Source organism: Mesocricetus auratus, unplaced genomic scaffold (genome assembly GCF_017639785.1).
Source record: "Mesocricetus auratus isolate SY011 unplaced genomic scaffold, BCM_Maur_2.0 Super-Scaffold_4256, whole genome shotgun sequence".
Taxonomy (NCBI): Eukaryota; Metazoa; Chordata; class Mammalia; order Rodentia; family Cricetidae; genus Mesocricetus; species Mesocricetus auratus.
The window spans coordinates 22,987,594-23,014,335 of NW_024429182.1; the positions used below are offsets into that span (position 1 = coordinate 22,987,594).

Below are 26,742 nucleotides of genomic sequence, written 5' to 3' on the forward strand. Positions count from 1 at the left end.
TGTGTGGAGGTGTGTGTGTGTGTGTATGAGTGCCTGTGATGTGTGTGGAGGTGTGTGTGAGTGCCTGTGATGTGTGTGGAGGTGTGTGTGAGTGCCTGTGATGTGTGTGTGGAGGTGTGTGTGTGTGTCTGTGGTGTGTGTGGAGGTGTGTGTGTGTGTCTGTGGTGTGTGTGGAGGTGTGTGTGTGTGAGTGCCTGTGGTGTGTGTGGAGGTGTGTGTGTGTGTCTGTGGTGTGTGTGGAGGTGTGTGTGAGTGCCTGTGGTGTGTGTGGAGGTGTGTGTGTGTCTGTGGTGTGTGTGGAGGTGTGTGTGTGTCTGTGATGTGTGTGGAGGTGTGTGTGTGTCTGTGGTGTGTGTGGAGGTGTGTGTGAGTGCCTGTGATGTGTGTGGAGGTGTGTGTGTGTCTGTGGTGTGTGTGGAGGTGTGTGTGTGTCTGTGGTGTGTGTGGAGGTGTGTGTGAGTGCCTGTGGTGTGTGTGGAGGTGTGTGTGTGTCTGTGATGTGTGTGGAGGTGTGTGTGAGTCCCTGTGGTGTGTGTGTGTGAATGTGAATGCCTGTGATGTGTGTGGAGGTGTGTGTGTGTGAGTGCCTGTGATGTGTGTGGAGGTGTGTGTGAGTGCCTGTGGTGTGTGTGGAGGTGTGTGTGAGTGCCTGTGGTGTGTGTGTGTGTGTGTGAGTGTCTGTGGTGTGTGTGGAGGTGTGTGTGAGTCCCTGTGATGTGTGTGTGAATGTGAGTGCCTGTGATGTGTGTGGAGGTGTGTGTGTGTGAGTCCCTGTGGTGTGTGTGGAGGTGTGTGTGAGTCCCTGTGGTGTGTGGAGGTGTGTGTGAGTGCCTGTGGTGTGTGTGGAGGTGTGTGTGAGTGCCTGTGGTGTGTGTGTGGAGGTGTGTGTGAGTGCCTGTGGTGTGTGTGTGGAGGTGTATGTGAGTGCCTGTGATGTGTGTGGAGGTGTGTGTGTGTGAGTCCCTGTGATGTGTGTGTGGAGGTGTGTGTGAGTGCCTGTGATGTGTGTGTGTGTGTGTGTGTGAGTGCCTGTGGTGTGTGTGGAGGTGTGTGTGAGTGCCTGTGATGTGTGTGTGTGTGTGTGAGAGTCCCTGTGGTGTGTGTGGAGGTGTGTGTGAGTGCCTGTGGTGTGTGGAGGTGTGTGTGTGTGTCTGTGGTGTGTGTGGAGGTGTGTGTGAGTGCCTGTGATGTGTGTGTGGAGGTGTGTGTGTGCCTGTGATGTGTGTGGAGGTGTGTGTGAGTCCCTGTGGTGTGTGTGTGGAGGTGTGTGTGAGTGTCTGTGGTGTGTGTGGAGGTGTGTGTGAGTCCCTGTGATGTGTGTGTGAATGTGAATGCCTGTGATGTGTGTGGAGGTGTGTGTGTGTGAGTCCCTGTGGTGTGTGTGGGGGGGTGTGTGAGTGCCTGTGGTGTGTGGGGGTGTGTGTGAGTCCCTGTGATGTGTGTGTGGAGGTGTGTGTGAGTGCCTGTGGTGTGTGTGTGGAGGTGTGTGTGAGTGCCTGTGGTGTGTGTGTGGAGGTGTGTGTGAGTGCCTGTGGTGTGTGTGTGGAGGTGTGTGTGAGTGCCTGTGGTGTGTGTGTGGAGGTGTGTGTGAGTGCCTGTGGTGTGTGTGTGGAGTACCCATGCCACTATGCATAGTGGAAGTCAGGACAACCTTTGAGAGTCATTTCTCACTTTTCACCTGATTCTAGAGGCAAATGCCTTTTCTGTTGCTGACCAGGGGCTGTTTTGTGCTTTGTCAGAGGAGATGAGAACCTGCGATGGTCCTCACATGCTGAGAGTTGTGTGTGCATACAGCTCCGTATCAGAACATATCCTTTTTCAAGAAACCATAGGCAAATAGTTGGGATTACTAGGCAGACTGTGCAAAACTGCCATGATGCTCTGGTCTTGGGCAATAGAATCAACTATTCTCAGAGTAAAACAGCTCAGTCCCTGAAGTCACTGAGGTATGTGGAGAGCCACAGATCCTACAGTCTGAAGTCTTAGGACATGGATATGCATGTGTCACTCCAAAACTTATGTGCTTGCACCAACACCAAGGCTTCAGAAAGTATATATACACACTGACCTCAGCCTTTACTTCCTATTTTGTTTCTGGTGGTGCACGTGATTGAACCCAGGCCTTGAATATGATTGGCAAGAGCTGTATTCCAAACCTACTTCCTGTTTTTTTTAAAGAAATTAATACATTTTTATGATTTTTGACTTATGCCTAAGAATGCACTTTACCTAGGATTACATGAAAATAATCAACCATGTGCTGTTGTTGGGATGCTTTGGAGACAGGGTCTTACTATATAGTTCAGGCTAGCCTTGGACCCTTGATTGCCCTGTCTCTGTCTCCTGGGTGTTCAAATTACAAGTGTGTGCTGCCATATTTGGCTTACCCTGACACACACACACACACACACATCACATACACATATATACATACATGCATACATGTTTACACATATACATACATATGTACATACATACATACATATGCAAACACACACAGTGGTACATGTCAGAATTGTCAGCACTCAGGATGCAAAAGTAGAAGGAATATGACTTTGTGACCAGCCTAAGCTATATAGTGAGTTCAAGTACATCCTGAGTTACTTAGTAAACCTGTTTGTCTTAGTTACTTTTCTATTGCTGTGACAAAACACCATGACCAAGGAAACTTAACAAAATAAAACACTAATTGTGCTTACAGTTTCAGGGATTAGATAATGGTGGAGGAAGGCAGGAGAGCAGGAACTGCTTGGTGCCCACACCTTGATCCACAGCAAGAGGCAGAGAGCAGTGTCCACTAGAAATGGCAAGTCTTTGAACCCTCAAAGCTCAGCCCCAGTGACACACCTCCTCCAACAAGGACACACTTAACCCTTCCTAAACAGGGTCCAAGTATTCCAACATATTTGTCTATAGGGACCGTTCTGATTCAAACTACATACCCTGTCTCCAGAACAAAGCAGAATGAACAGAACTATGACTCTTTTGGCCTGGAGATGTAGCTCCGTGGCCGGGTGCCTGTCTAGCACTATGCCTTGCATGGCACCACGGGCACAAAAATCATCATCTCCATCACTTGGGGCTCAGTGCTAAGCTGTCCGTTTTATTGCTAGTGATATTCTGTTGTGTAACATTGCTTCCTATTAACATGAGTCATTGCAAACATAGGCGAGCTGTAAGTAACAGGCTTCATTCTTCCTATTTCTCTATCCGCCTTTGCAGTCTGCACATTGAAATGAAAGCATCCAGGCTCTGTGCCTCTCTGGTCCCTTCCTTCACACACACTTCAGGTTACAGCCTCCAAGTTACAGTTTTACATGGGTTACTTTTTCCTTCAAGCATTTTAGTATTAACTCCCTGTGGATGTGTGTTATACGAAAAAATCCTTTAAAAACAGGCCTTAATTGTATAAAATGTTTAGATATGCATTCGCAGTATCTGAGGACTTACTCATTATTTCCATCATTTCACAAAGACCTTTTAAGTGCCTGCCAACAATGGGTTGAGCAAAACAGAAGCAGCCAGTGTGCCCAGGGATCATATGCAGAGACAGGCACAACGTGTACTTTTCTGCCCATGAGTCTTGTGCAACAGGGAGCCGTAGAGTGAGTGACAGAGATCTGCAGTGATTCCTGAGACCAGGAAGAGAGAGCAGAGAGTACATCCTCATTTGGAGGCTGCAGCAGAGGGCATGGGCTAGTGAGTTAGCCCCATCTGGCTAGCCTGGGGAAGCCTAGACTTAAAACAACACTTCAAGAAGGTTGGCATGGGGAAATGTTGTCCAGTGGGCAGTGTCTGGGTCCTTTTGAGTCCCGTTTCAGAGGATTGCTTCCCTTGCCTACTAAGGGTTTCTCACATCTCTCTCTCTGGAGTCTAGGGCCCATATTCAGTTGTTCCCTCATCCCCCCTCATGCATGATACTCAGAATTCCATGGATTGTATTAGTTTGACTCTCACATGGCCCCTTGTCATGGAGAAGTAACCCATGTTCTGTTCGCTGTGAAATACTCTGGCCCACACTCACGTTATGTGGTGGTTTTAATGAGATGTTAGGATCAAATCCTGGGCCCTGGTGTCCCTAACTAGCTAAACTCTGCTACCTGTCCTCAGGAAGTCAATTAAAGAGAGAACTAATAGCAAAAGGCAGAGAAAGGAAGTTTATTCAGTAGTCACACTGGGGAGAGTAACTGTCCCCCGCAAAGTCCATCTTTGGGGTCCTGACATGAGGCTTATGTTAATAGGGAACATCAGACATGCAGAACTAAGTAGTCCTGATCAAGTGGTATGGTCCTACCCATCAATGACCTATCATTGCTAGTCTCCCATAAGTTCCTCTTCTGGCTGGGACCATATTTTAACCTTTTCCTTCTCCTTGCACAAGAATCCCAAGGAAATTCCAATTTCTTGGGGACCATGGTTTCAATAGTCAGATAGACAAAAGGGAGGGGCGCATGCCTCTCTTTAGCGCATGTGCACTCCTGCCAGGGCAGTTACAAGGATGGATGGATGTGAGGGAATTGGGTGGTCGAATGGTCTGTGAATGCATTCCCCCATTTAGCCTGTTGTGTGTTTTCTTGTCTCCCTTGCAGATTAATTGGCACTGCAACTGTCTCCCTGAAGGACTTGATCGGGGACCAGAACAGATCTTTGCCCTACAAACAGATCACCCTGCTAAATGAAAAGGGACAAGACACTGGGGTGAGCTCTCTGCTTTTGTGGAAAAACAAAATAAGATGGCTAAGTAAAACCTCACTTAGGAAAGACTCGTTTGACAATTAGCTCACAACCCAAAATACTGGAAGTTTGGTTTCATAAGATCCATTTGCCAACGATATGGGTCTTATCCTCCTCAATTCTCAGTCACAGTGCCAGAAAAGTTGAGATTTGATTTGATTTGAAAGCCGGGCGGTGGTGGCGCACGCCTTCAATCCCAGCGCTCAGGAGGCAGAGGCAGGCGGGTCTCTGTGAGTTCGAGGCCAGCCTGGTCTACAGAGTTCCAAGACAGCCAAGACTATTACACACAGAAACCCTGCCTCGAAAAACCAAAAAAAAAAAAAAAAAAAAACCCATGTGGTAAGCTGGACCCCTCTGGATAAAGTTCAATGCTATCCACATGGGTACTGGTATTTGAATGGTTGTCGTTAGCTTTGGGTAGCTTTGTTAACATATCAGACAAACAGAAGGTTTTTGTTTCCTCCTGTGTTAAGATGGCAAATCACGGTCTTTGTCACCACATTGGTTGCAGAATATTTTCTGATGCTAGCCTCTCTATATAAATCCACATATTGTTGACATAAAACCAGAATTCAAAGCTGGGTATGATGGTGCACACCTTTAGCAACAGCAATCAGAAGGCTGAGGCAGGCTGAGTTCTGAGAGTTTCAGCCTGATCTACACAGGGAATTCCAGGCCAGTCAGGGGTACACAATGAGATCCTGTGTTTAAAAAAAAATTCAAATGTGTTTTCCTCACATAACGGAAATTTAGATGCCATATGACTACTAAGAAGTCTTCAAACACTATTATGCTCAGCCCATGACTTCTAACCCCTTCATTATCCAACCAACTTAACTTCGCTTGTGAATCTGGGCCAAAGTTTTATACTAGAGGCATCACTGTAAGTGTCATCACAGGCGAGGCCTCTGGGAATCCAGGGGAGAGGATGACAGTGTCGCTGCACTGCTCTGTGAGGCCTTTAATCCCAGCAGAGGCAGGCAGATCTCTGTGAGTTTGAGGCCAGTATGGTCTACAGAGCAAGTTCCAGGACAGTCAATACTGCACAGTGAAACCCAGAGACTTGCCAGGAGTCAGGGTTCTGATCACAACACATGTATCCAAAATGCCCTCTGCCATCTGACTATCCAAAGCCCGGCTGAGAGAAATGATGATGCCCTCTGCCATCTGACCATTCAAAACCCATCTGAGAGAAACAATGCCAAGGCAAGATGGGATGTCTGTGGGCTTTACAGATTGCTGGTGTTTTATAACGTGCAGAAGAGAACTCATGGACTGTCCAAAGCAGCAGATCCATTGGGATTGAGATGAAAACTACCCCTGGGATGCTCTCCCACCTACTGAGATTCCTAAGCATCCCTAGGAATACTGAAGCAACTGGGACCTAGGCTTATGAAACAGCAATTGGGGATGAGTCACCGTGCGTTCTGCTGGGTTTTAAAAGTACAATTTCTCATGTTAAGTTTGAGCCCCGTGGTGCCGGCACCTAGCCTTCATGTTGAGCCTTGATCTATGGAATGAATAGCCAAAATGCTGTTCTTGCGACTGCTGGGTTGCTATGGGTCTTTGGGTTGCCCTATTGACTAATCTGTTTAGTGTTCCCAGGCCAGTCTCAGGCAACATATGTGCTGATCCATGAGGAAACATTTGCTGATAAACAGACAAGAAAAAAACAGGAGCAATACAGACACATGTGTCTATACATAGATATGTGAGAGTCACTAGTCATAGCAAACCCATAAATGAAGGAAGAGAGGCCCACTTAGATTTGGACTTCAGAAAAATAATGAATCATTTGTAAGTGTTGGTATGTCCTAAATATTAGAATTCTGTTTTGTTTTGTTGTTTTGTTGTTGCTGATTTTCAAGACAGGATTTCTCTGTGTAACACCCCTGGCTGTCCTGGAACTCACTTTTTAGATCAGAATGACCTTAAACTAAAAACATTTTTTAATCCTTAGTTTTATTTTATGTGTGTGAGTATTTTGCCTGTATGTAGGTCTGTGCACCACGTACATACAGGAAGCACAGATTCCAGAAGAAGTTGTCAGATCACCCGAGACTGGAGTTACAGAGCCTTCGTGAGGGCGCTGGGAATCAAACCTAGGTCCTCTGCAAGAGTAGTTGGTGCTCTTAACCACTGAGCTACCTCTCCAGCCCCTGTACTTTATCTTTTAACCTGATGTGTGTGTTGGGGATAGGAGCTGGGGTGGGGAAATCCTCATTTGCAAAGGACGTTCTTAATTTTAAAGTTTGTCTTTCCTTGCTTTGGGTATTAAAATGCCTTTCTTTTAGGCAATGACTGGTGGGTAGGTGCTTAGTGAAATAAAAGTTAGCAACCCTGCTTCAAGGTTGAGTATATAGCTAACAGACAGAACACTTACCTATCATTTCTGGGCCGCTGGTTCTCATCTGAGGTACTGAAGGGGAAGGGGCGATTGAAAAATTTGTTTCCTAGCTTTTTTTTTTTTTTTTTTTTTGGTTTTTACGAGACAGGGTTTCTTTGTATTGTTTTGGAGGCTGTCGGTCCAGCCCAGCCTCGAACTCACAGTGATCCGCCTGTCTCTGCCTCCCGAGTGCTGGGATTAAAGGCGTGCGCCACCACCGCCCAGCTGTTTCCTAGCTTTTTTAAAAGTCTTACAAGTTCATGAAATACAAAGACATGAGCTTTGCTTTGTTGTGCTTTTTGTTTGATTGTTAGGTATCTTGGGGTCACAGTTAATACAGTAGGGGTGACAATTATCTGTAACTTTATGATTTGTACATTTGTCTTTTCTTTAATCAGACTTGGTTTCCCTTTCGGTTCTGACTTACGATTATGCTACTATATACCTTCTGGCTAGTTACTTAAAATTCTTTTCTGGAGAGAAATATACAAATAAATCTCAGCAGTTAGCATTCATGAGCAGCAGATGAAGTAAGCACTCTAAATGGGCATCTCTGTTGGTAACTCTACGAACAGAGGCCATCTCCACTGCAGGGCAGAAGCTGCTACAAGTTCACACAGGCTTGTTACAGCTTTACTGCAGTCAGTGAGGTTGCCCTTGGCAACCTGTGACAAAGCAGCCTTTCTCCCTCTGCCCTGGCTTACCTAGTCAAGTGGGACATCACCCTCCCCACTTTTCCAGCCTCACTTTCTGCCCGGCTCTTCCAAGACTCCTACCCCTTCTGAACTGTGCATACTGAGTCTGTAGTATTCTTTTCCCTGCCTTGATTCTCTTTGCAACGGATTCTTTCTATTCAGGCCACCATTGACCTGGTGATCGGCTACAATCCACCTTCAGCTCCACATCCGAATGACCCGAGCGGGACCAGCGTGTCAGGCATGGGTGGTAAGTTGACCTGCTTGGTGACCCAAGGAGAATCAGCTAAAGCACACAGAGCCTCTAAGGAAACCGCCTTTATAGTGCCCACAGCACCCTGCCCACCCGACAGGTATAATCCTTTACAAAATGCTCCTCCAGTAGGGGGGATGCTGAAACAGCTCCCATGGCAAGCGCTCTCTCTGTGCTCATCCAGTACACACAGACTGTGGAATCACTGTGGAGTTGCTTCAGTTTTGAGATTTCCACTGAATACGGTGTCCCAGGCTGTGAGACCCATTCTGCCCTCCTCCATGTGTCACAGCTCCCAAAGGTGTGATTGCTGGGATGTGTTCTCAGCCTCATGCCCTTGGACTTTTTTTCTCTGAGCCCTGATCCTTTCTCCTCCCCCAAACATCCCCTCTGTCCACTAGTCGCATCTTTCCTTCAGCACAAGCAAAATGTCCTCCTGGTCATTTTATCATCAGATGTCACTCTAGACAGGGGCAGCCTAGGGACTCTGCAGAGGGATTTTAAACCTCAGGTAGAGGGAAGGTCTATAAGACAAACCTGTCTTTCAAAAAGTTGAGTTTGACTTTCCTTGATGGTTTCTGTGGGATGACAGTGATGCTGAAAATGAGTTTTGTCCCAGTGAAACAGAAAGGTTTTCAGAACAAGTCTATTAAACTACCTAAGGTGGAGGGTGTGCAATATGATTTCCCTAGAGTGAGTCTCTGCTTCCTTAGAATTAGTGACCCTCACAGGGGTGAAAGCCTCCCCTCCCCCTCACAGGTTCTCCTTACCAAGGCTGTTTCCCAATGCTTGCCATGATGTCATCTGTGAAAGCCTGGTATCCTAGTAGCACTGTAGATGGAGAATCTGCCCAGGGCCAAAAGGCTGCCTCCCTGCAGCTCGATGGCAGGCACCGGGCAAGCACGTGCCAAGTCTCCTCCAGGGATTTCCACAGTCCTGATGTGCTGGATTGAGGTGGAGATGAATCAGCACCTGGGTTCCTTGAGTTTGGGTTTTAAAGACTATCGCTATGCACTGTACTGTTAAAGAGAGGCTGTGTCAGGGGACAATGTCAGTATAACATGATGAGGGAAAATTTCTTGATTTATAAAAAAGAACAAGACCCATTAATCTTAAAGTATTCCTTGTCGTGTAAAATGATTCCTCAACAAGGCTGGGTCAGAGGTGACATTCAGAATGCTGGCTTCATGCTTGGGCTAAAAATGAGGATGTGCAGAAAAGGAAGGAAGACAGAAGGAGGGAAAAGAGTAGAAGAAGAAAAGTAATTATGGATGATAAGACCACAGCCAGTGACCAGTCTTACTGTCGCACACCTTAATGGTGTGTGCAGGGCATCTGGGATAGAAACATCACCCCTTGCTCCCCTTAACTTATATAAATAATTTCAAATTTTTGTAAATTTTAGCTTGCTATCTTTTTTGAATACAAAAGAAACATCTGCTTATTAAAATGCAAGCATCACAGAAAAGACCTCAGAAGACACAGAATGGAAAAAAATCTCTTCTGAGATACATCTGCCAGCAGCTGTTGGCAGTGGTGAGTGCTGTTAAAGGCATCTACTCACACCGTGGCTGCTGTAAAGAAATGTGAAACCTTAGCGATATAGCACAAAGGTAAGATAGTCAGAGAAAGCCCTCTGCAAATTGACCAAAGAACAGAACCTGCAGCAGTTCCCTTTGAAGGAATGCTTTGGTGAGTCCTTATGTCATAATGACAGATTCAGAGTTGGCGGCATTGGTGGTTGACTGACAGGATGTTGTATCAAAGATGTCCCCTTCACTAACCACCTTGGAGGCTGATCCCATAACAGAAAGATGGGCTGAGCCAGTCTATATAGACTTGGCAGCCTGGAAACTCGTTTCCATGGCAACTTGTTCACCTTCTGCCAGTCAGCTTGACTAGACTGTACATTTCTGTTGCCAGAAGAACTATTTTTAAAACCTCACATCTATTTTTAAAGAACCATCTGTTAATGCATATTTTGCCCAACTAAAGAAAAGCATAACTTCATTCATAGCCTGACTCCAGTGTTTCAAGTTTATATCCTTTCATAAACAAAAAGGCAAATTTGATATACTTCAGAAAAAGTTACTGATACCTGTACATGCTGCATGCAAAGAGCTCCCAGCACTTGGGAAGGGCACAGGTGATCAAAGCTTGAGAGACTTGACCAAGTAACACTGCCATTATTAGGAAGCAGGGTGGCATTTGTACAGGGACACAAGGACTCTGAGCTGCAATGAGTCGGCAGATCTGACTCTGAACATTGGTGTATTCTCAGGTGAATCACTCTCTCTGGTCCTCTAATTCCTTGCACAATCAGGAGACTGGATTAAATGACATGTAGGGTCTCTAACTAGTAAGTTTTATTTGTTGTTTTAAGGCAGGGTCCCACTGTAGTCTAGGCTGTCCTGGAATCAACTCTGTAGTTGAAGCCAATTTTAAATAGCAAGAGGAGAGATCTATCTATCTAAATGTGTAGTTGGCCTGAAGTTGGGAGTCATAGTTATTTCAGGAGAGAACATACATGTTAGTAGGATGGTTGATTTGTAGTTGAGAAAATGGAGGTATTTGCATCTGGGCTTTGTTCTCTCAATAAAATAAGTAGAATCATTAACAGAGAATGAAGCTTTCCAGGTAAAAATAACTGCTGGGTGTTGGAGGCTGGGAGTGTAGCATGGAGTGGAATGCTTGCCTAGCCTGTGCATTATGTTGGATGTATTCTCAGCAATGCACAAGTTAGGAGTTGGGAAAGATGAACTGATTTGACCTTGGTGGCTTATAGTTGCCTTCTGAGATCAGGATCCAAGAAAACTTTGTCTTAGCAGTGATGGAGATTGCCAGGCAACCCCATATGTCCACTTAAGGTTTGTGAGACCAGTTGAGACTGCGTGTGCCCTTCTCAGCTTGGTTGAGCTGTCTAGGTGCAGAGGGAGAAGTACAGAGTTGAAGAAGCATGTGGATATGATGCATGAGAGAAGGAGAAGGGTTGGAAGGGTGTGCAGGAAACCACAGTGTTAGATCACAGGCTCCAACGCCTAGGAGAGACTACCAAAGGAATGGAGAGTACCAGGAAAGAAGGTGGTGTGGGTGGTTTGAACTGGGGCTGCTCATATAGAGAAGTAGTTAAGCAAACTAGGAGGAATCAAGAGATGCCTCCTTTGGGTTGAGTAATGTCCTCTGAAGAGTCATGTGTATGTGAAACTTCAGAACCCATCATTTGGAAATAGTATGTGTATGTGGTTGGTAAAGATGAGGCTGTTCTGGGTTATGGCAAACTCTACATCCCATGATTGGTGGGCGTCCTTAGGAAATGAAGTAAGGACACTCAGATATGCAGGGAGTAGGTCACAGGACCACAGGCAGTGATTGGAGTGAGACATGACTGCTAAGAACCACTAGGAGCCGCTGTGTGGGAAGAGGCAGGAGGGCTCTTTCTCGGAGGCTTCATGTGGAGTACACCGCTGCCAACACCTGAGATTTCTCTTCCAGAGTCTGGAGCTGCCAGAGAACATTGCTCTAAGTCATCCAGTTTGTAGACGTTTGTTAGGACAGCACTGAGAAGAGGCTACACCCATTCAATCAGTCGTTCTTAGCTTGGCATTGGGCTTTGTGGTCATGACAGTCAGTCATTGTTTGTGGCTCAGGGTCACACCCATGCCTGGGTCTCATTAGTGTACCATGTGAGCATGGGCACTAGCATGTTGGAAGGAAAACAGCATGGGCAGAGGGTGTGTTCAGCAAGACCTTAGGGTTCCCTCATCCTTCATGGAACAGTTACTGTTGTTCAGCACTGAAGGGAGAGGTTCAGAATCCAAAGGTAGATTGAGCTAATGCTGCTGGTGTTCATCTTCTAGACATTCTTAGATTCTGTTATATAGAGAGCCAAAAGTTTGAAGTTTTGTCACGTGTATGTCTAGATGTCAATGTCAGATGGCTTCTTCAATTGCTCTCCAACTTATCCTTTGAGATGCCAGTTTCTCATTGAACCCTCAGCTCACTGAATCAGCTTGGCTGGTTAGCCAGTGAGCTACAGGGGTTTATCTGTCTCCAGCTCCCTTTGTCGAGTGAGCCATCTTACCACCTCTTTTTGTCTGTTAAGAAATGAAAAGCTAAAATTTGCCAACAAGTTTCAAAGATTTAATGAATGAAAGAGAGGGAAGAGGAGGCAGGCAGAGTTGATTTCTGTTTTTTGTTTTTTTTTTTAGAAAAGAGAAGTTTGCATAGAGTTGAAGGCAAGAGGAAGGTGACTGGGAGAAGGAGCCCTGGGGGTACCTAGGAGTTAGGGAACATTTGTGGAGTGGGACCTAAGAGACATCAGAGGGTGGGAGCATTAACCTACTAAGCGGGGAAAACTTTCTCCCTTGAATCTGTGAAGTGTTTGGGAGGTAAAAGAGAGTAAAGATGAGTGTTGAATAAACAAGCAGAAAGACAAGGGAAGGGTGTGACCTCTGTGTCTGCTTGGCAAGAAAAGGGAAGTTTTTATCTGCCGTGAGGGCAATCTTGGTGATCAGAGTGATCATGAATTAAGAAGCTGAGCAGGAGCGATCCCAACATGGCCCCTGGGCCAGTCGCTAGCAGAGGACCCTGCTGTGAGAAGTAGGAGTGTCGATGGTGTGGGGAGGGGTTTAGGGACAGGGACTTGAGGGTATCTACAAGTTTGGTTCTCTATGGCATTTCCCTATCTCTAGCAAGCTTGCTCCTGAGATGAGAGCTCACTCATTACAGCCAATCCAAGGCCACAGCACTTTCCCCCGGTTGCTCTCTGATGTTCTCTCGTGTCTTTGAAGGCAGTCTGACCAAAGGTCCTCATACACTGCACATTCATTCTCTTCACACAGTTGTGTCTGAGCCCCAGCTTGCCACTCAGTGCCACCAAAAGCATCTCCTTCACCTGCTACCTGGGGAACAGGACACGCCCAGGGAACCAGGGTGCTAGACAGCTGCAGGCTGAGGACCATTGCTAACTCGGCCCCCTTCCATATTTCAGAAGAAGAGGAAGAGGACCAGGGAGATGAAGACAGGGTAGATGGTGTGGTCAGGGACCCTGGGCCCAAGGGGCCGGCTGGCACACTGTCAGAGGCTCAGCTTGCTCGGAGGATCGCCAAGGGAAAGAACAGCCGGCGGATGCTGTCCAACAAGCCACAGGATTTCCAGGTGGGAAGCTGCTCTGTGTATTTACCGTCACCCCATGACCCATGACCCAGCCACTGTCTTGATGTCATGATAGATCCATTCCTATGGTCAGGGGCTCACCGCTGAAAAGGATGTAAGGGCACAAACCCCAAAAGGAGAGTCCTGTGTCCTACAGGCACAAAAAGTTTTGTTAAAGACAAGCTGTTCAGAGGGATGTAACCGGAACCTTCCTTCCCTTTGGATTAGCAAAGAATAGCAGCCCCAGCACCTGTTGCATTCTTCTTAGCTTGTGGCATGAGTGTACGGCAGGGACACCTAAGACCAGGCAAAGGGCTACAGTGACAGGCCTCAGCCCTCCCTGCTTTTCTCAGGTTCACTCTGAACCCTTTCTCCTGCTCTGCTCATCTGGGTTGAGAAACCCAGCCGCGGTACGTACGATGGAGACGGTCAGAGATGGCGCCTTCCAGACTGAGGGTCTCAGTACCTTAAAAACTGCCTGCCTAGTTTCAGCCATCCTTTTGAGCCAGAGAGCTAAGGCGACAGCTGAGGATTCCTTTGCACCACGCAACCGGGAAGGCGTGGTGACAACACTGCGTTGTGCTTGCAGATCCGTGTCCGCGTGATTGAGGGCCGGCAACTGTGTGGTAACAACATAAGGCCCGTGGTGAAAGTGCACATCTGTGGTCAGACACACCGAACAAGAATCAAGAGAGGGAACAATCCATTTTTTGACGAGGTGAGTGGGAGGAAAACACATAGCCCTGCCCATCCAGTCCGTCCTGTTTGTACATTCCCTCCTCCTGCCAATTCCACCCCATTCACAGAGGAGGGAAACACAGGGACTAAGAACTAGAAAATGTTAGTACAGGGCTTTAGTGTTAAGCACAGAGAGGAGGGCCACGTGGGCTTGACGCCGTCTAACTAGCTTCCACTGATTTCCGACCTGGACCTGAGTCACTGGCTAATATTCACATGTGTTCTGTGTTGTTTGACAGTTATTTTTCTACAATGTGCATATCACACCTTCCGAACTCATGGATGAGATCATCAGCATCCGGGTAAGGGGCTGGGGCAGGAAGACACTGCTCATTGACCTCTGGACAAAGGCTGTGGGCTTACCCCTCTCCTGTCTTCCAGGTGTATAATTCTCATTCCTTGAGGGCAGACTGTCTGATGGGGGAATTTAAGGTGAGTAGTGACAGCTTTCAATTACGTAAAGATGAAAACTCATAACAGGCAATCTGATTCACAGCCAAGCCTCGGGGCACACATCTTGGTGACATCTTAGGGTGCTAGGGAAAGGGCAGACATCATGTTTCTTATGGAAGAATTCATGGGTCTTGTCTACCTTCAAAGTATAACACTAATAGTTATATAATTCACCATAAGCATGGCACCTTGGTGTGTCACTGAGAGTCCTCGCCAACTTCTATCTGTGGGTGGAAACAAAGCCTTTGCTACAAAGGGTGTGCTTGGTGCTAGCAAAAACAAAACAAAACAAAAAAAACCCAAAACTAGCTGTACTCGCCAGTGGCTCCAGAGCTCTGTCTGCAAAGCCAGTTGTAAGTCTGAAATGAGAGAGGACAGTGAAATTGGCAAGAGATGCTACATTTTTTCAGGAAGTCCTCAGAGAATGAGCTATCTCCAGTCACTGAAATGCCCCTAGGATAATCTTGGTCAGACAGACCTCTGGTCGTACCCTTGCCTGTCTGTCACATGGGTGAAATCTCTTAACCAACCTGATCCTAAGATGGAATCATCGATGTAAGATGTGGAAAGACATAGAGCTGTCCAATCAGAGGTTACATTGGTAGTTCACATTAGGACTGACTGGAGAAGAAGGAAGATTGGACAAGAGACAGGGCCACGTGATGTCTTGTAGGGTGATTAATGGTCCCAGTTTCTCTGGTACTTTCATTGTTGAAGCTAAGAAAGTCTCAGGTAAACTGGGACATGTGGGTCACCCTGCCTTCATGGTCTCTTCCAACCCTAAGTCTAGCTTGTTCATTCAATAATGATTCATTAAGAGTCTTCTACATCTGGCACGGTACTGTTATAGAGTGCGAATTTAGATTTTGGGCATTTAAGAGCAAGGATGCTGTGTCTAAATAAATAAATTTAGATCTTGGATATTTAAGAACAAGGACATTGTATCTAAATATAATGCTGTTTTCTTTAAATTGAAATACTGTTTTTTAACTTTCCCCCAGATTGATGTTGGATTTGTGTATGATGAACCTGGTAAGTAATATCCTCCCTATCGACTTGAAGTGTCAATTCCTTCTGATTCTGAAGAAAATTCTAGAGCTTAAGAAAAATCTCAGAGGTTGAAGAAATGTCCTATCAGTGGTAGGGATCGAGTTCAGGTCCTCACACATGCCAGGAAAGAGCTTTTCCGTAGAGGCATGTCCCACCCGCATCACCCATCCCAGGAGTAAGAAAACTGTGCTTCTGTGGTAGGGAGGTGATTAGTGAGAATAAAGAAAGGCAGGTTAATAAAGATGTCTAATTTTTTATTGTTACACTCATAAATAGATAATGTCTTTGTTTTGTGATGATCTTGTGATCTTATTAAGATCAAATGGTGATACTGTTACATAGCTTGGAGAGTCTTGCTTGGGTCACACCAGGTAGGAGGGTGGGACTAAGGTGTGATGGGGCATGAATATGAGATGTTGATATGTGGACTTGACTGGGGAATTGGATGAAACCACAGACCTGCCACCACATCTTTCGAATGTCCCTGTCCTTTTGTTCCTTTATCGTAGGCCATGCTATCATGAGGAAATGGCTTCTTCTCAATGACCCAGAAGATGCCAGCTCAGGTGCTAAAGGTTACATGAAAGTCAGCATGTTTGTCCTGGGAACTGGAGATGAACCCCCTGTGAGTCCCTCATACTCTACCTTCTGTTATTAAAAAAGGAATTAAGCTATGAAACAGAGCTCAGACTCCAGACTCTCCCTCAGCCCTGATTCTTCCGATTCCGAGAAGCTGTCCTTTTCTGCTTACTGATTACCAGTGTAGCTCAGATTCCTTCTAGTCTTCCTGACACCACCTGCTATGTGCTGGAATTACAAGTGTGCATCACAACATCCAGGAATAAGTATTTAATTCAAGAAATGTGTGTGTGTGTGTGTGTAATAACATCCTTGCATCAATAGAAAATCTTGAATTCATCTTCTGTGTCAGGATTCCTCACCTCATCACTTCCTTCTACCTGAGAGGGTTAGTGATAGCTCTGAGAAACTGGACAGCAAACTGGGAACAGGAATGGGCTGGAGGGAAGTCAGAAGAGAGGAGTACACACACATCGTTAACGTGGGTGCTTATGAGATGACAGAAGGATGCAGAAACATTGAGACATTGATTTGTAGAGGTTTTGAGGCTGAAGGAAAAATCAATGGGTGAACCTTTACACTCCAGACCTTAGAGATCATAACAGAAGCAGTTCTGGGCGTCACTAGCTTGGTTCTTTTGGAAATGTTTCCTTTCATATGTGTGATTCTAACCATGTGTCTCTGACAGTCCGAGAAACGAGATCGCGATAATGACAGTGATGACGTGGAAAGCAACTTGTTACTTCCGGCTGGCATAGCCCTCCGGTGGGTAACCTTCTTGCTGAAGATCTACCGAGCTGAGGACATCCCCCAGAGTATGTACTGCCTTATTCATGCATGGGGCGGGGAGGGGGGTTCAATAGTCTTTGAGATGGCACATGTCGAACTCACTGTGATGCTGATAGTTGCTCCTTCTGCAGTCCCCTCTGAAAGGCCTTCCTCGATTTACTTCCACTCATCTGGCCCCACTGCAAGCTTTCAGAGCAGCTGCTGGACAGCCATTGCTCATCCATGTTTCTCCTTGAGTTTTTCTTCTCTGTCCTTTCTTATCTTCCATGCTCTGTTTCCTTCTAGAGACTGCTAAAGAGAGGTAAGCAGTCAGCGCTTACACTTTCAACCTCTTTTGTTTTTAAACAGTATTGTTAGTGTGTGTGTGTGTGTGTGTGTGTGAGAGAGAGACAGAGACAGAGACAGAGACAGAGACAGAGCACACACCAAGTCAGAAGACAACTTGTGGGTCCGTTCTGTCTTCCATAATATGAGTCTTGTAAGCAAAGATGCAGTGAAACCACTGAACTGAGCTACTCTATGGGTAGAAAGAAAGATTTGTTTGTGGCTAAATTTCCAAGGGTCCCTCTTGGGGGCCAGAGAATAGCAAAATGGAGGAAAAGCCAGCAGATTTTATATGACAGTCACCAGGGTGGGGTATTTGAACTGATTCAGTCTGTTCAGATTGGCCTGGAACTAGATGGCCTTGACTGAAGTAGGTGACCTTTGAAGGTGGACTAAGGGAGGCTCCTGTTAAGCAGGAGCCCATCTCTAGACTTCTGTTTACCTGATAACAATCCTTCTGTTTACATGGCCATAATCCTTCTGTTTAGGACACTGTCACCAGGACTGCCACTGGGGGCACGATTTGGACCTAACAGATCTCAGGGTTTGAATTCAGATTTTAGGGGTTGGTGGCAAGTGCCTTTATCCACATAGACATCTATCTCTTTTTGTCCTGAATAAAATGTAAAAGTTTATAACAAAAAATGTGTCTACTATTGGACTATTAAACATAGCTGAGCAGGGGCCATGATGATAGCTCAGTGGGTAAAAGTACCAGTCTGCAAGCTTGAGTATCTGATTTCAGATGCCCTGATGTGGTGGTTTGTACTGGCCTAGTACCCCCAAAGCTAGGTGGGATGTCAAGACAGAGTTATAGCCCTGAAGCTGTGTGGGCCAACTAATCTGGTGTACATAGAATAATGGCAAACAACATAAGAGACCCCACCCCAAAAACAAGATAGAAGATGAAGCTAGACACCTAAGGTTGTTCTCTGACTTCTACACATAAGGAATGGCATGCATGTACCCAGACATATAAAACATGTATACACACATAATAAGCAATAAATATATATACAAAATAAGTAATTAAAATATTTTATGAGGGCTGGGCAGTGGTGGCGCATGCCTTTAATCCCAGCACTTGGGAGGCAGAGGCAGGCGGATCTCTGTGAGTTTGAGACCAGCCTGGTCTACAAGAGCGAGTTCCAGGACAGCCTCCAAAACCACAGAGAAACCCTGCCTCGAAAATATATATATATATACATATATATGCATGTATGTACATATATATGCACTTATTTATATATTTTTTTGAAGAGGTATTGAGCAAACAATAGTCAAGTCTCAATCCCTATGTCTGTCCCTATTATGAGACATGTTCAGTGAGAGATAAGACACTTTAAGCAAATGACTCACAGAGATTCCACTTGTAGGTACCAAGCCAACCATTGACTATCACTACTGCCAGTGCAGTGTCACTTCTATCTACTAGGCTCTGGGGTTCTCCCCCAAGTCACCACTGACATCTTCAGGATTTGCTTCCCTCCTTTCAAAGATTCTAGAATCTTCCCATACCATCTTTCCCTTAGAAATGTCTTCAATAGATTAAATCGTCATTCTTCCTACACTGGTCCATTCAGTTGGTTTCTGTCCACATCGGAGTTTGAGGAAACAGAGACATCCATATTTGTAGTGTGTCTTTGTGTGAGAACTACACCACTTATGAGTACGTTGACTTTTCTTGCATTTCTCTAAAATGTCATACTGAGCCTGTATCATTCTGACCTGATACATACACATTCTCCAAATTGGACGAAGGCCTGAATTTAACAATTGCCTCTAACCCAAACCAAACAGATGTCTGGAATCCTATTTCTTCTTCTATGAATGATCAGTCTTTTTAACGTAATAATTTATCAGTTTATTTTTCAAGGCATTCTTGATTATTTTAAAACTTCACAGGGAGAAAACATTTCCTTCCCCACACCCCGCCCCCTCTTTCACAAAGCAGAGAGTGTTTCTGTTGCTCCTGCTTGCCAACCCAGAGAACAATTCTTTTAAATCTCTTTTGATGTGTTGGGGAAATGTTGAATTTCATTGTTTTAAGAGAGTTGGTTTGATTCTTTCCATGTGACCTGTTCCTTTCCAGTGGATGACGCCTTCTCCCAGACGGTGAAGGAAATATTTGGTGGCACTGCAGATAAGAAAAATCTCGTGGACCCGTTTGTAGAAGTCTCCTTTGCTGGGAAAAAGGTTCGTATGTGATCTGAATGTGTGCATGTCTTAGAACAGACATTTAAAGTACCATGATTTCTTTGGGGGAGAATTCCTAGTTATCTTTAGTAAGAAGCTCCTGGTCAGTGGGCCACCCTGCAGAGAGACTGGTTATTTGAATCTGGCTATGCCAGCTTTCTCCATAGCCTTATTTTGGGTGAAAAAAGTATACAACACTCAAATTAGAAAATTCTGCCTTTCAAAGATAGAAGAGTGAGAGCTACCACTGGACTGTCATTGCTATTTCTCAGATTCAACTATTTCGTCACTCTTGGGCAAAATCCCCAGCCACATTCTGCTGCTGCTGCAGACACATTAGAGCAGGAAAGGGCTTGTTTCAGCTTCCAGACAAGTGCCCATCTTAAAGGGCAGTCAGACGGGGATTTGAGCAGGAACTGGGAGCAGAAACCACAAATGAACACAGCTTATTGCCTCAGTATCTGGCTGGTTCCCAGGCTCCTGCTTAGCTGGCTTTCACACACAGTCCAGGATCACCTGCTTAGGGAATGGTGCTGCCCACAGTGGGCCCTCCTTCATCCACTGACAACCAAGACGATCCCCCACAGATGTTCTCATGTGCTAGTTTGATCTAGGTAATTTGTGAAAGAGACTTTCCTCTCAGATGACTCCAGACTGTGTCAAGTTGACAACCAAAGCTTACAAGGACAACCCAAACTCCTGACTCCTCTAACACTGTGCCCTAACAAGTAGCTGAGACAGGAGAGTAGAGCAGAGGAGCCTCATCTCAGGCCTCTGGGAAAATCAGAGAGACCCTTGGTATAGGGGAGGCCGCATCCACCACAGAGATGGTCAAAGACAGAGACTTTTATTTCATAGAATGACATACCCTGGACATGTATGAAGGTATGTTACATACATGTTAGAGGTATGATGAGCCAGCATCTTCTTTGTGCTAGTTAGTTATTAATGCAGGGATCATAAACTGGATATGATTTCTTAAGAGGGTCATTGTAGGAGCCGGGCGTTGGTGGTGCACACCTTTAATCCCAGCATTCGGGAGGCAGAGGCAGGCGGATCTCTGTGAGTTCGAGACCAGCCTGGACTACCAAGCGAGTTCCAGGACAGCCTCCAAAGCCACAGAGAAACCCTGTCTTCAAAGAACAAAAACAAAAACAAACAAACAAAAAAAAGAGGGTCATTGTAGATGCAGTGTGAGACATGAGGTCAGTGGGAGGATGGGGTAGGGAGGGATTCCGGAGGCAGAGAGAGCTCTGAACTTCACTCTAAGCGGACCCTGGGGGACCACAGTAGAGTAGGTAAGAGTCAGGAGGCAGGGAGGGTAGCGGGCAGCCAAGTGCAGATGCTTGTGAGGAAGTGTGCTGGGAGCTTTCTCAGGAAAGCTTCTCAGGAAGCACGTCAAATATGTAAGGAAGAATGTCAGAAGCGGAGAAGAGTGTCTGCTGACTGACTGTAACCTAAGCAGCCGAGTGACTGGAAATGCCCAGACAGGAGTAGACGGGAAGCTGGTGAGTGGGATTGAGAGGCCTGGTTAATTGATAACCCCGAGATGTTTATCAAATGATGTAAAATGAATGTTCAGTAACCCCGGTCCCTGTTACAGTTACCTGTAGACATCTAGCAAGTGCAAACTTGAAGACATGGATACAAACTTTTGGCGGACAGTAGAAACAAAGACCAATGTTAAACTCAAACCCAAGTCATACTTTTATCCAATTATTGTCAGAAAAATAAAGTTCAAGCCTGAGGTGTAGATGTACATGCACCTACAGATATGTACAAAGCCCTGGTTCAGTCCCTGTCACCAAGACAAAAGGGATGGGTTGGGAGAGAGGAAGACAGAAACAGAGGAGAGGGAAGAGAGAAGGAAGGAAGGAGAGGAAAGGGAAAGAGAAAGAAAGGAGGGGGAGAAAGGGAAGGAAGGAAGTGACAGAGGACGGATTTACAGGTTACCAAATATATAATTAATAAGTAGACACTGAAGTTACAATCATAGGCACACACGTGAAAAGTTGTTAGCAGTTAGAAATGTGACTACCTACTGTGTTTGTGTGTGTGACTTTTGCAGGTTTGCACAAATATAATTGAGAAAAATGCAAACCCCGAATGGAATCAAATTGTCAATCTTCAGATCAAGGTTTGATTTTCTTTTCTTTCATAAAAACTAAGAATATTGACTCCCCTAGTTAGTAAATAAATGGAGAAATAATTGACTTTTTCTGTTTTACTTTAACAGTTTCCCTCCATGTGTGAAAAAATAAAACTAACAGTGTATGACTGGTGAGTTAAAAGTGTGTTGGACTCAGCAGTTCAGGAGTTGAACATTTGGGGATCAACTGCATTGCCTTGGGTGACCTAACTCACACCTTTTGTTGTGCTTGCTATTCCTCTACAACAAAGCTGAGTCTGGAACCGGGTGGCAGGAGCTCTTAAAATAACAAAATAAAACAGCAACAGCAATAGTAATAGTGATAGTAGAAAAGTAGTAATAACAGAAAAGGCTTTTCAGAAAAATTTTGGATATCTTGGCTCAATTGTTCATAAACAAAATAAGGGAGATAGTTACCAGAAAATACTCAAAGATAAGAAATTAAGAATTTAATTCCATTAGGCTGTCCAAAATAGATTTCAGAAAAAGAGTAAACCAATATTTAGGAAGAATCACCAAATTGTCTGAAAATAAAGTTGCTTACCTGAAAGCAATTTTTTTTCATTAAGTTAGGTATGCTATCACATGTCTGTGATTCCAGAATTTAGGGGGGGATTGTGCATTCTAGATCATCCTGGGCTAAAGAAAAGAGGGGAAAGAGGAGAGGGGAAGGAGGAAGGAGGGGATTTATTAAAGTATTTTTACTAGACCAACTTCTAAGAACCAACTGGCCATCATAAAACCACTCATAGAATGTTCTCGTTGGATGAAGTGTTCAAATGACAGTTGTCTGTCCTCTGAAGAAGAAGCATGGACAAACTTTATCATCATCTCCATGGTGACTCTGGGGGGAGGGACTGCCCTGAACTTCACTTTACAGTAAGGATATTGAAGCTCAGAGAGGCCAGGTAGCTTGTCCATAGACACTTGGTGACTACAGACACAGTTGATCTCAAATACTTCCTGGTGACCCCACAGTTCTCCTTTGGTCAAATGCATCTGACTTTTATGTAAAGGCCCTACTGGTACCACAGCAAGATGACATGCCAGGTGGAGGAGGGTAACATTCATTTCATGACACATCGCAGCTGAGATGTGAGGACAAAATGTCCACTTCTTTAATGTAAAAGTTTCAAGGCATTGGTGATCCCTAGATCATATTCTGTAGGAGATCCCAGGGACCCTCAGTATGCGGTTAGACCCTACATGGCTCTGGAACCCACTCTGGTCTGTCAACCCTAGAGCTAGGTGAGTGTATGTTGAGCTATCCCAGAGCTGCCTGGGGTCTTTGTGAATATGGGCTTCCCTGCCTTATCCTGCCCCCTCCAAAGATGAGGATACACAGAGGGCCCCAGGTTCACTGGGGAACCCTTGGACCCAGATCTGAGATTGCATATACTAAAAGGCATTTGAAGAAGTAGGTAAAAGTTAAGGATTCTAAACCCATCTGAATAGACAGAAAAGATTCAAAGTGCATGTTTGAATATTATGATTACGATGTAATAGTTGGGTATAATATTTTTCTAAAAATTACTTAGATTGGTTACTTCCTATAAGATATTATGCTATGATCTTCCCCTAAGACACTGAACCTTAGGCTTCAGAATGAACATGTCACTAGTTAGCTAATGAATAAAAGGATTGGAACAGATCGGTGTTCGTAGGAAATGCCCAAACAAAGGTCTCTCTAGGATGCCTACAGAAGGGCACAAATTGATATTTGTGCTTGTAGTGAATATTTCCCCACAATTTATGTAAAATTAAATTTTAGTCAAGTGTCTGTGCTCTGAGAAACATTTGTCATATAGCAGGTGTTTAATGCACATTTGAATGAATTAGAAGAGTCTTTTTCTCTCTTTGATAGATCTCTAGATACAGCCCATTATATTTGTAAAGCCATTTAAATCACCAAAACATTACTGTGGACAAGATTAGTTTACACAACATAATTGCAATCCACTCATGAACTCATAATATAACATCATATGAATTGGAAGTGTGGCCATTTGAAAATCCTTTGACTTTTCTGTGAATCTCAACTTCATGACAGCAGAATGAACGGTCAGATTGGACCAGGGATTCTAGAGTGGCTGGAGTCACCAGCGGTAGACTCGCAGGTTGCTGTGTGTGCTCCTGGCCACTAGTCCAGGCTTCCCAAACTGAGCTTGGCCAGACAAGGGTGGAAACTTTCTACACAGTCCTTAAGTACAGTAAAGCTTGAGGCCACTGGAAAGAATTCCTCTAACGCTTCTGTTAGGATTATTGAAGGAAGCAGGGCTGTGGTGTGCACAATTTTAATCCCAGCACTCAGAAGGCAGAGGCAGGTGAATCTCTGTGAGTTTGAGGCCAGCCTGATCTACAAAGTGAGTTCCATGACAGCCAGAGCTATTACACAGAGAAACCCTATCTCTAAAAAACAAAAACAAAACAGCAACAAAAAGATTATTGAAATGAAGCTATAACTTCACAGGCAGATGGTGTAACCTCTTATTTTACACAGGGACCGGCTTACCAAAAATGATGTCGTTGGGACAACGTATCTATACCTCTCTAAAATTGCTGCCTCTGGGGGAGAAGTAGAAGGTAAGTCCCTTGAGGGTCCGAAGAAGCCCTCCAGAAAAGAAGGGCCGAGGTGTTCCAGCAGTGCCTTAGCGAGTAGTGCTTATACAGAAAGTGGGAACTGAGGCACTCACCTAGAAAGAGGCTTGATATGTTAAAAGGCAAGTTTATCTGGGCCCGATGACACAGGACTGTGACCCCAGCCTTTAGGGGCGCTAAGACGGGAGAATCACATGTTCAGCGCCTGCTTGGGCTATGTAGGGAGTTTCCCTGTAGCCTAGGCAACTTAACAAGACCCTGTGTCAAAATAGGAATGAAAGATAGGGCTGGCAATGTAGCCATTCAGTGTGTACCTAGACACACCAAAGCACTGGACTCAATCCTTAGTATCCTCCCAGATCCCGCCCCCTCCACCCCCAACAGTGAGTCCAGTGAGCCATGCCAGTGATGTTTTGGTGATAAACAGAAAAAGATTAACAAAGGAAGCTAATGAAAATTTAAACATTTTTAGCTTTCTTGCTCATATCCAAACCCTTTTTGCCAGGAGCTGTTGTAGAATTGTCTTGGTTGTCAGTGTAGAGGGTCCGCACATTGTCGTACCTGTTGCTATGGTTTGGTGCGTACCCAGGGACTGAAGTGAAGAGAAGAAAAGCAGTTAAAATGATAGGAGAAAAAGATTAATGGAAGCACACCAACACCTGCAGCTTGAGTTTCCCAAGGGCCAGTAGATTGAACATATAGAGTAAATGAAGTAATTTGGAATAATATTTTGTCTTGAGAAACTGGTTTCCTTTTATTCTAGTTTTTTGTGTTTTAAGAAGAGCATCAGTGTGTGGGTGGAGGAGGCTCAGCACTTCAGAGCACTCACTGCTGTTGTACAGAACCTGGGTTTGGTTCCCAGTACCTTCAAGGTGGCTCACAGCCATCAGTAACTCCAGTTCCAAGGGCTTGGATGCCCTCTTAAGGCCTCTGCAGGCACTGTAGATACGTGATCCACATATATACATGCAGGCAAAAACACACAGAATAAGAAATAAATCCCAACCAACATCAAGAACCTGGAAGGTCCTAGAGATAAGATTTTTTTCTTTTAAAAAAAAGGCACCAGTTTCAGATCTTGAGACATTAAAAAGAAAGACAATTATAAATCGCAGGGGAAACTAACAGAAATACATGGTTCAGATATAAAGCTGCATGTGGCGTTATTTTAAGCAAACAGCTGAAGTCAGAATGAGATTCCACCTGCACAGTCTCTGCTAGAGGGATCATAAGACTGGAGCTTCAGCAAAGGAGATGGAATCGTGGCCCCTTTCTCTGCAGAAAACAAGTAGTAAAATGATTACTGTGGCATTGGAATTATTTATTTTCTTCCTTTTTTAAACCCACAGCCCTAACTCTGAACAGAACATAAATGCCATCTCCCTTCTTAATTGTAAAACACAAGCACAGAGCATAGATACTAAAAGTGGACAGAGGAAGGGTAGGTGTGCTTGGAGCCTCTGTTTGTTGTATGGGCAATGTAGGTTAAAGAAAACCAATACAGGTCAAAAGGGGCCACATCTGTAGAGAGAATGGGTAAAAGCAAACCAGTCCATTCATTAAGTAGGGCATCACTAAAAAATATCTAAATGCAGTAGTTCAAGAAATACCGGTAAAAGTATTTTACTTCTTGATAACATCAGAACCAAGCCCAGAAATTGTTTCCAGAAGTTTCAACCCCCTTCTCTGGGAATTTCTGCCATTACAGGTCCTGCAGGTAACTTGGTTCAGGGTCTCAAAACAGCAAGGAGCTGCCTCCCCCATCCCCTGCCTCGCCCCCACCCCCACATACACAAAGAAGCAAACCATGCTCTTGCATCACATAATTCAGAGTTAACTACAGGTGTTTGCTTATTTACCTCAAACCAAATTAACTTGCATTTTCCGGCCATGGACCCAGCTAAAGCCATGTCAGCGTTTTATTAAAAGCATGCCATATTGTTAACTTCACCCGCTTCTTATGGCTGTGGGAAGCCAGCTCTCCTCAAATGCCTACTCCTTGGGGCTGGTGAATTTGGTTTAGTCACATGTGCTGGTTCTACCACGTGTCACAAAGCTTTGAACCGTTTGGCATTTAGCTGGTGAGACTAGTACAATGGATTGGAAAGGCTCCTGGGTGCGACCTGAGATTCCCTGCTGTTGCTAAATTGTTTATTCAGCCATTAACTTTGCAATGTGTGTTTTATACTGTCCATGTTCCTCTTGTTTTTAACCCATCATATTTTTGCTACATAGATTTCTCCTCTTCGGGAACTGGGGCTGCATCATACACAGGTTTACGCTTTGTAATTTTCTGTCTTCTAGAGCTTCCTATCCACTGTCATCTTACTAAGGATATATTAATCGGTTGCCTCAGGGCATGTCCTTTGATGTTTCACTGTCTCAAATACGGTTTTGCTAGAGTCAGAGTCTTTCACGAGTGGGTGTGCTTGTCCTGCATGCCTAAAATTTTAAAATAGATTTGAGTGCCAGCTCTTGTGCCTGGTTCCATGCGTCACCTTGATGCACACCATTCTGTTAGGCTTTACTGCAAATAATTGTTTGTGAGATATAATACTTTTGTTATTGTTTATGTTCAGCGAGTAGAGACAAGGGGCACTACTAAATCAGCAATTCCAGTAATGTGCGAAGTACCTGTGCCTCA

The 26,742-nt window shown here is 44.9% G+C and overlaps 1 protein-coding gene across 5 annotated transcripts in view; it reads left to right on the top strand.

Moving 5' to 3' along the window:
- Myof (myoferlin) overlaps window positions 1-26,742 on the top strand; it is a 144,123-nt gene that overhangs the window by 40,784 nt on the left and 76,597 nt on the right. For 3 of the 5 annotated variants that reach the window (XM_021224782.2, XM_021224763.2, XM_005063641.4), the window contains exons 4-17: window positions 4,590-4,698; window positions 7,978-8,065; window positions 13,059-13,225; window positions 13,812-13,940; window positions 14,200-14,262; window positions 14,342-14,392; window positions 15,415-15,445; window positions 15,973-16,088; window positions 16,731-16,857; window positions 19,248-19,351; window positions 21,420-21,488; window positions 21,588-21,631; window positions 24,001-24,083; window positions 26,334-26,372. In XM_021224782.2, the coding sequence (XP_021080441.1) occupies window positions 4,590-4,698; window positions 7,978-8,065; window positions 13,059-13,225; window positions 13,812-13,940; window positions 14,200-14,262; window positions 14,342-14,392; window positions 15,415-15,445; window positions 15,973-16,088; window positions 16,731-16,857; window positions 19,248-19,351; window positions 21,420-21,488; window positions 21,588-21,631; window positions 24,001-24,083; window positions 26,334-26,372 (1,220 nt within the window). The remainder of the gene's footprint in view (window positions 1-4,589; window positions 4,699-7,977; window positions 8,066-13,058; window positions 13,226-13,811; window positions 13,941-14,199; window positions 14,263-14,341; window positions 14,393-15,414; window positions 15,446-15,972; window positions 16,089-16,730; window positions 16,858-19,247; window positions 19,352-21,419; window positions 21,489-21,587; window positions 21,632-24,000; window positions 24,084-26,333; window positions 26,373-26,742) is intronic. The other 2 variants (XM_021224769.2, XM_005063642.4) reach the window with 1 other exon arrangement.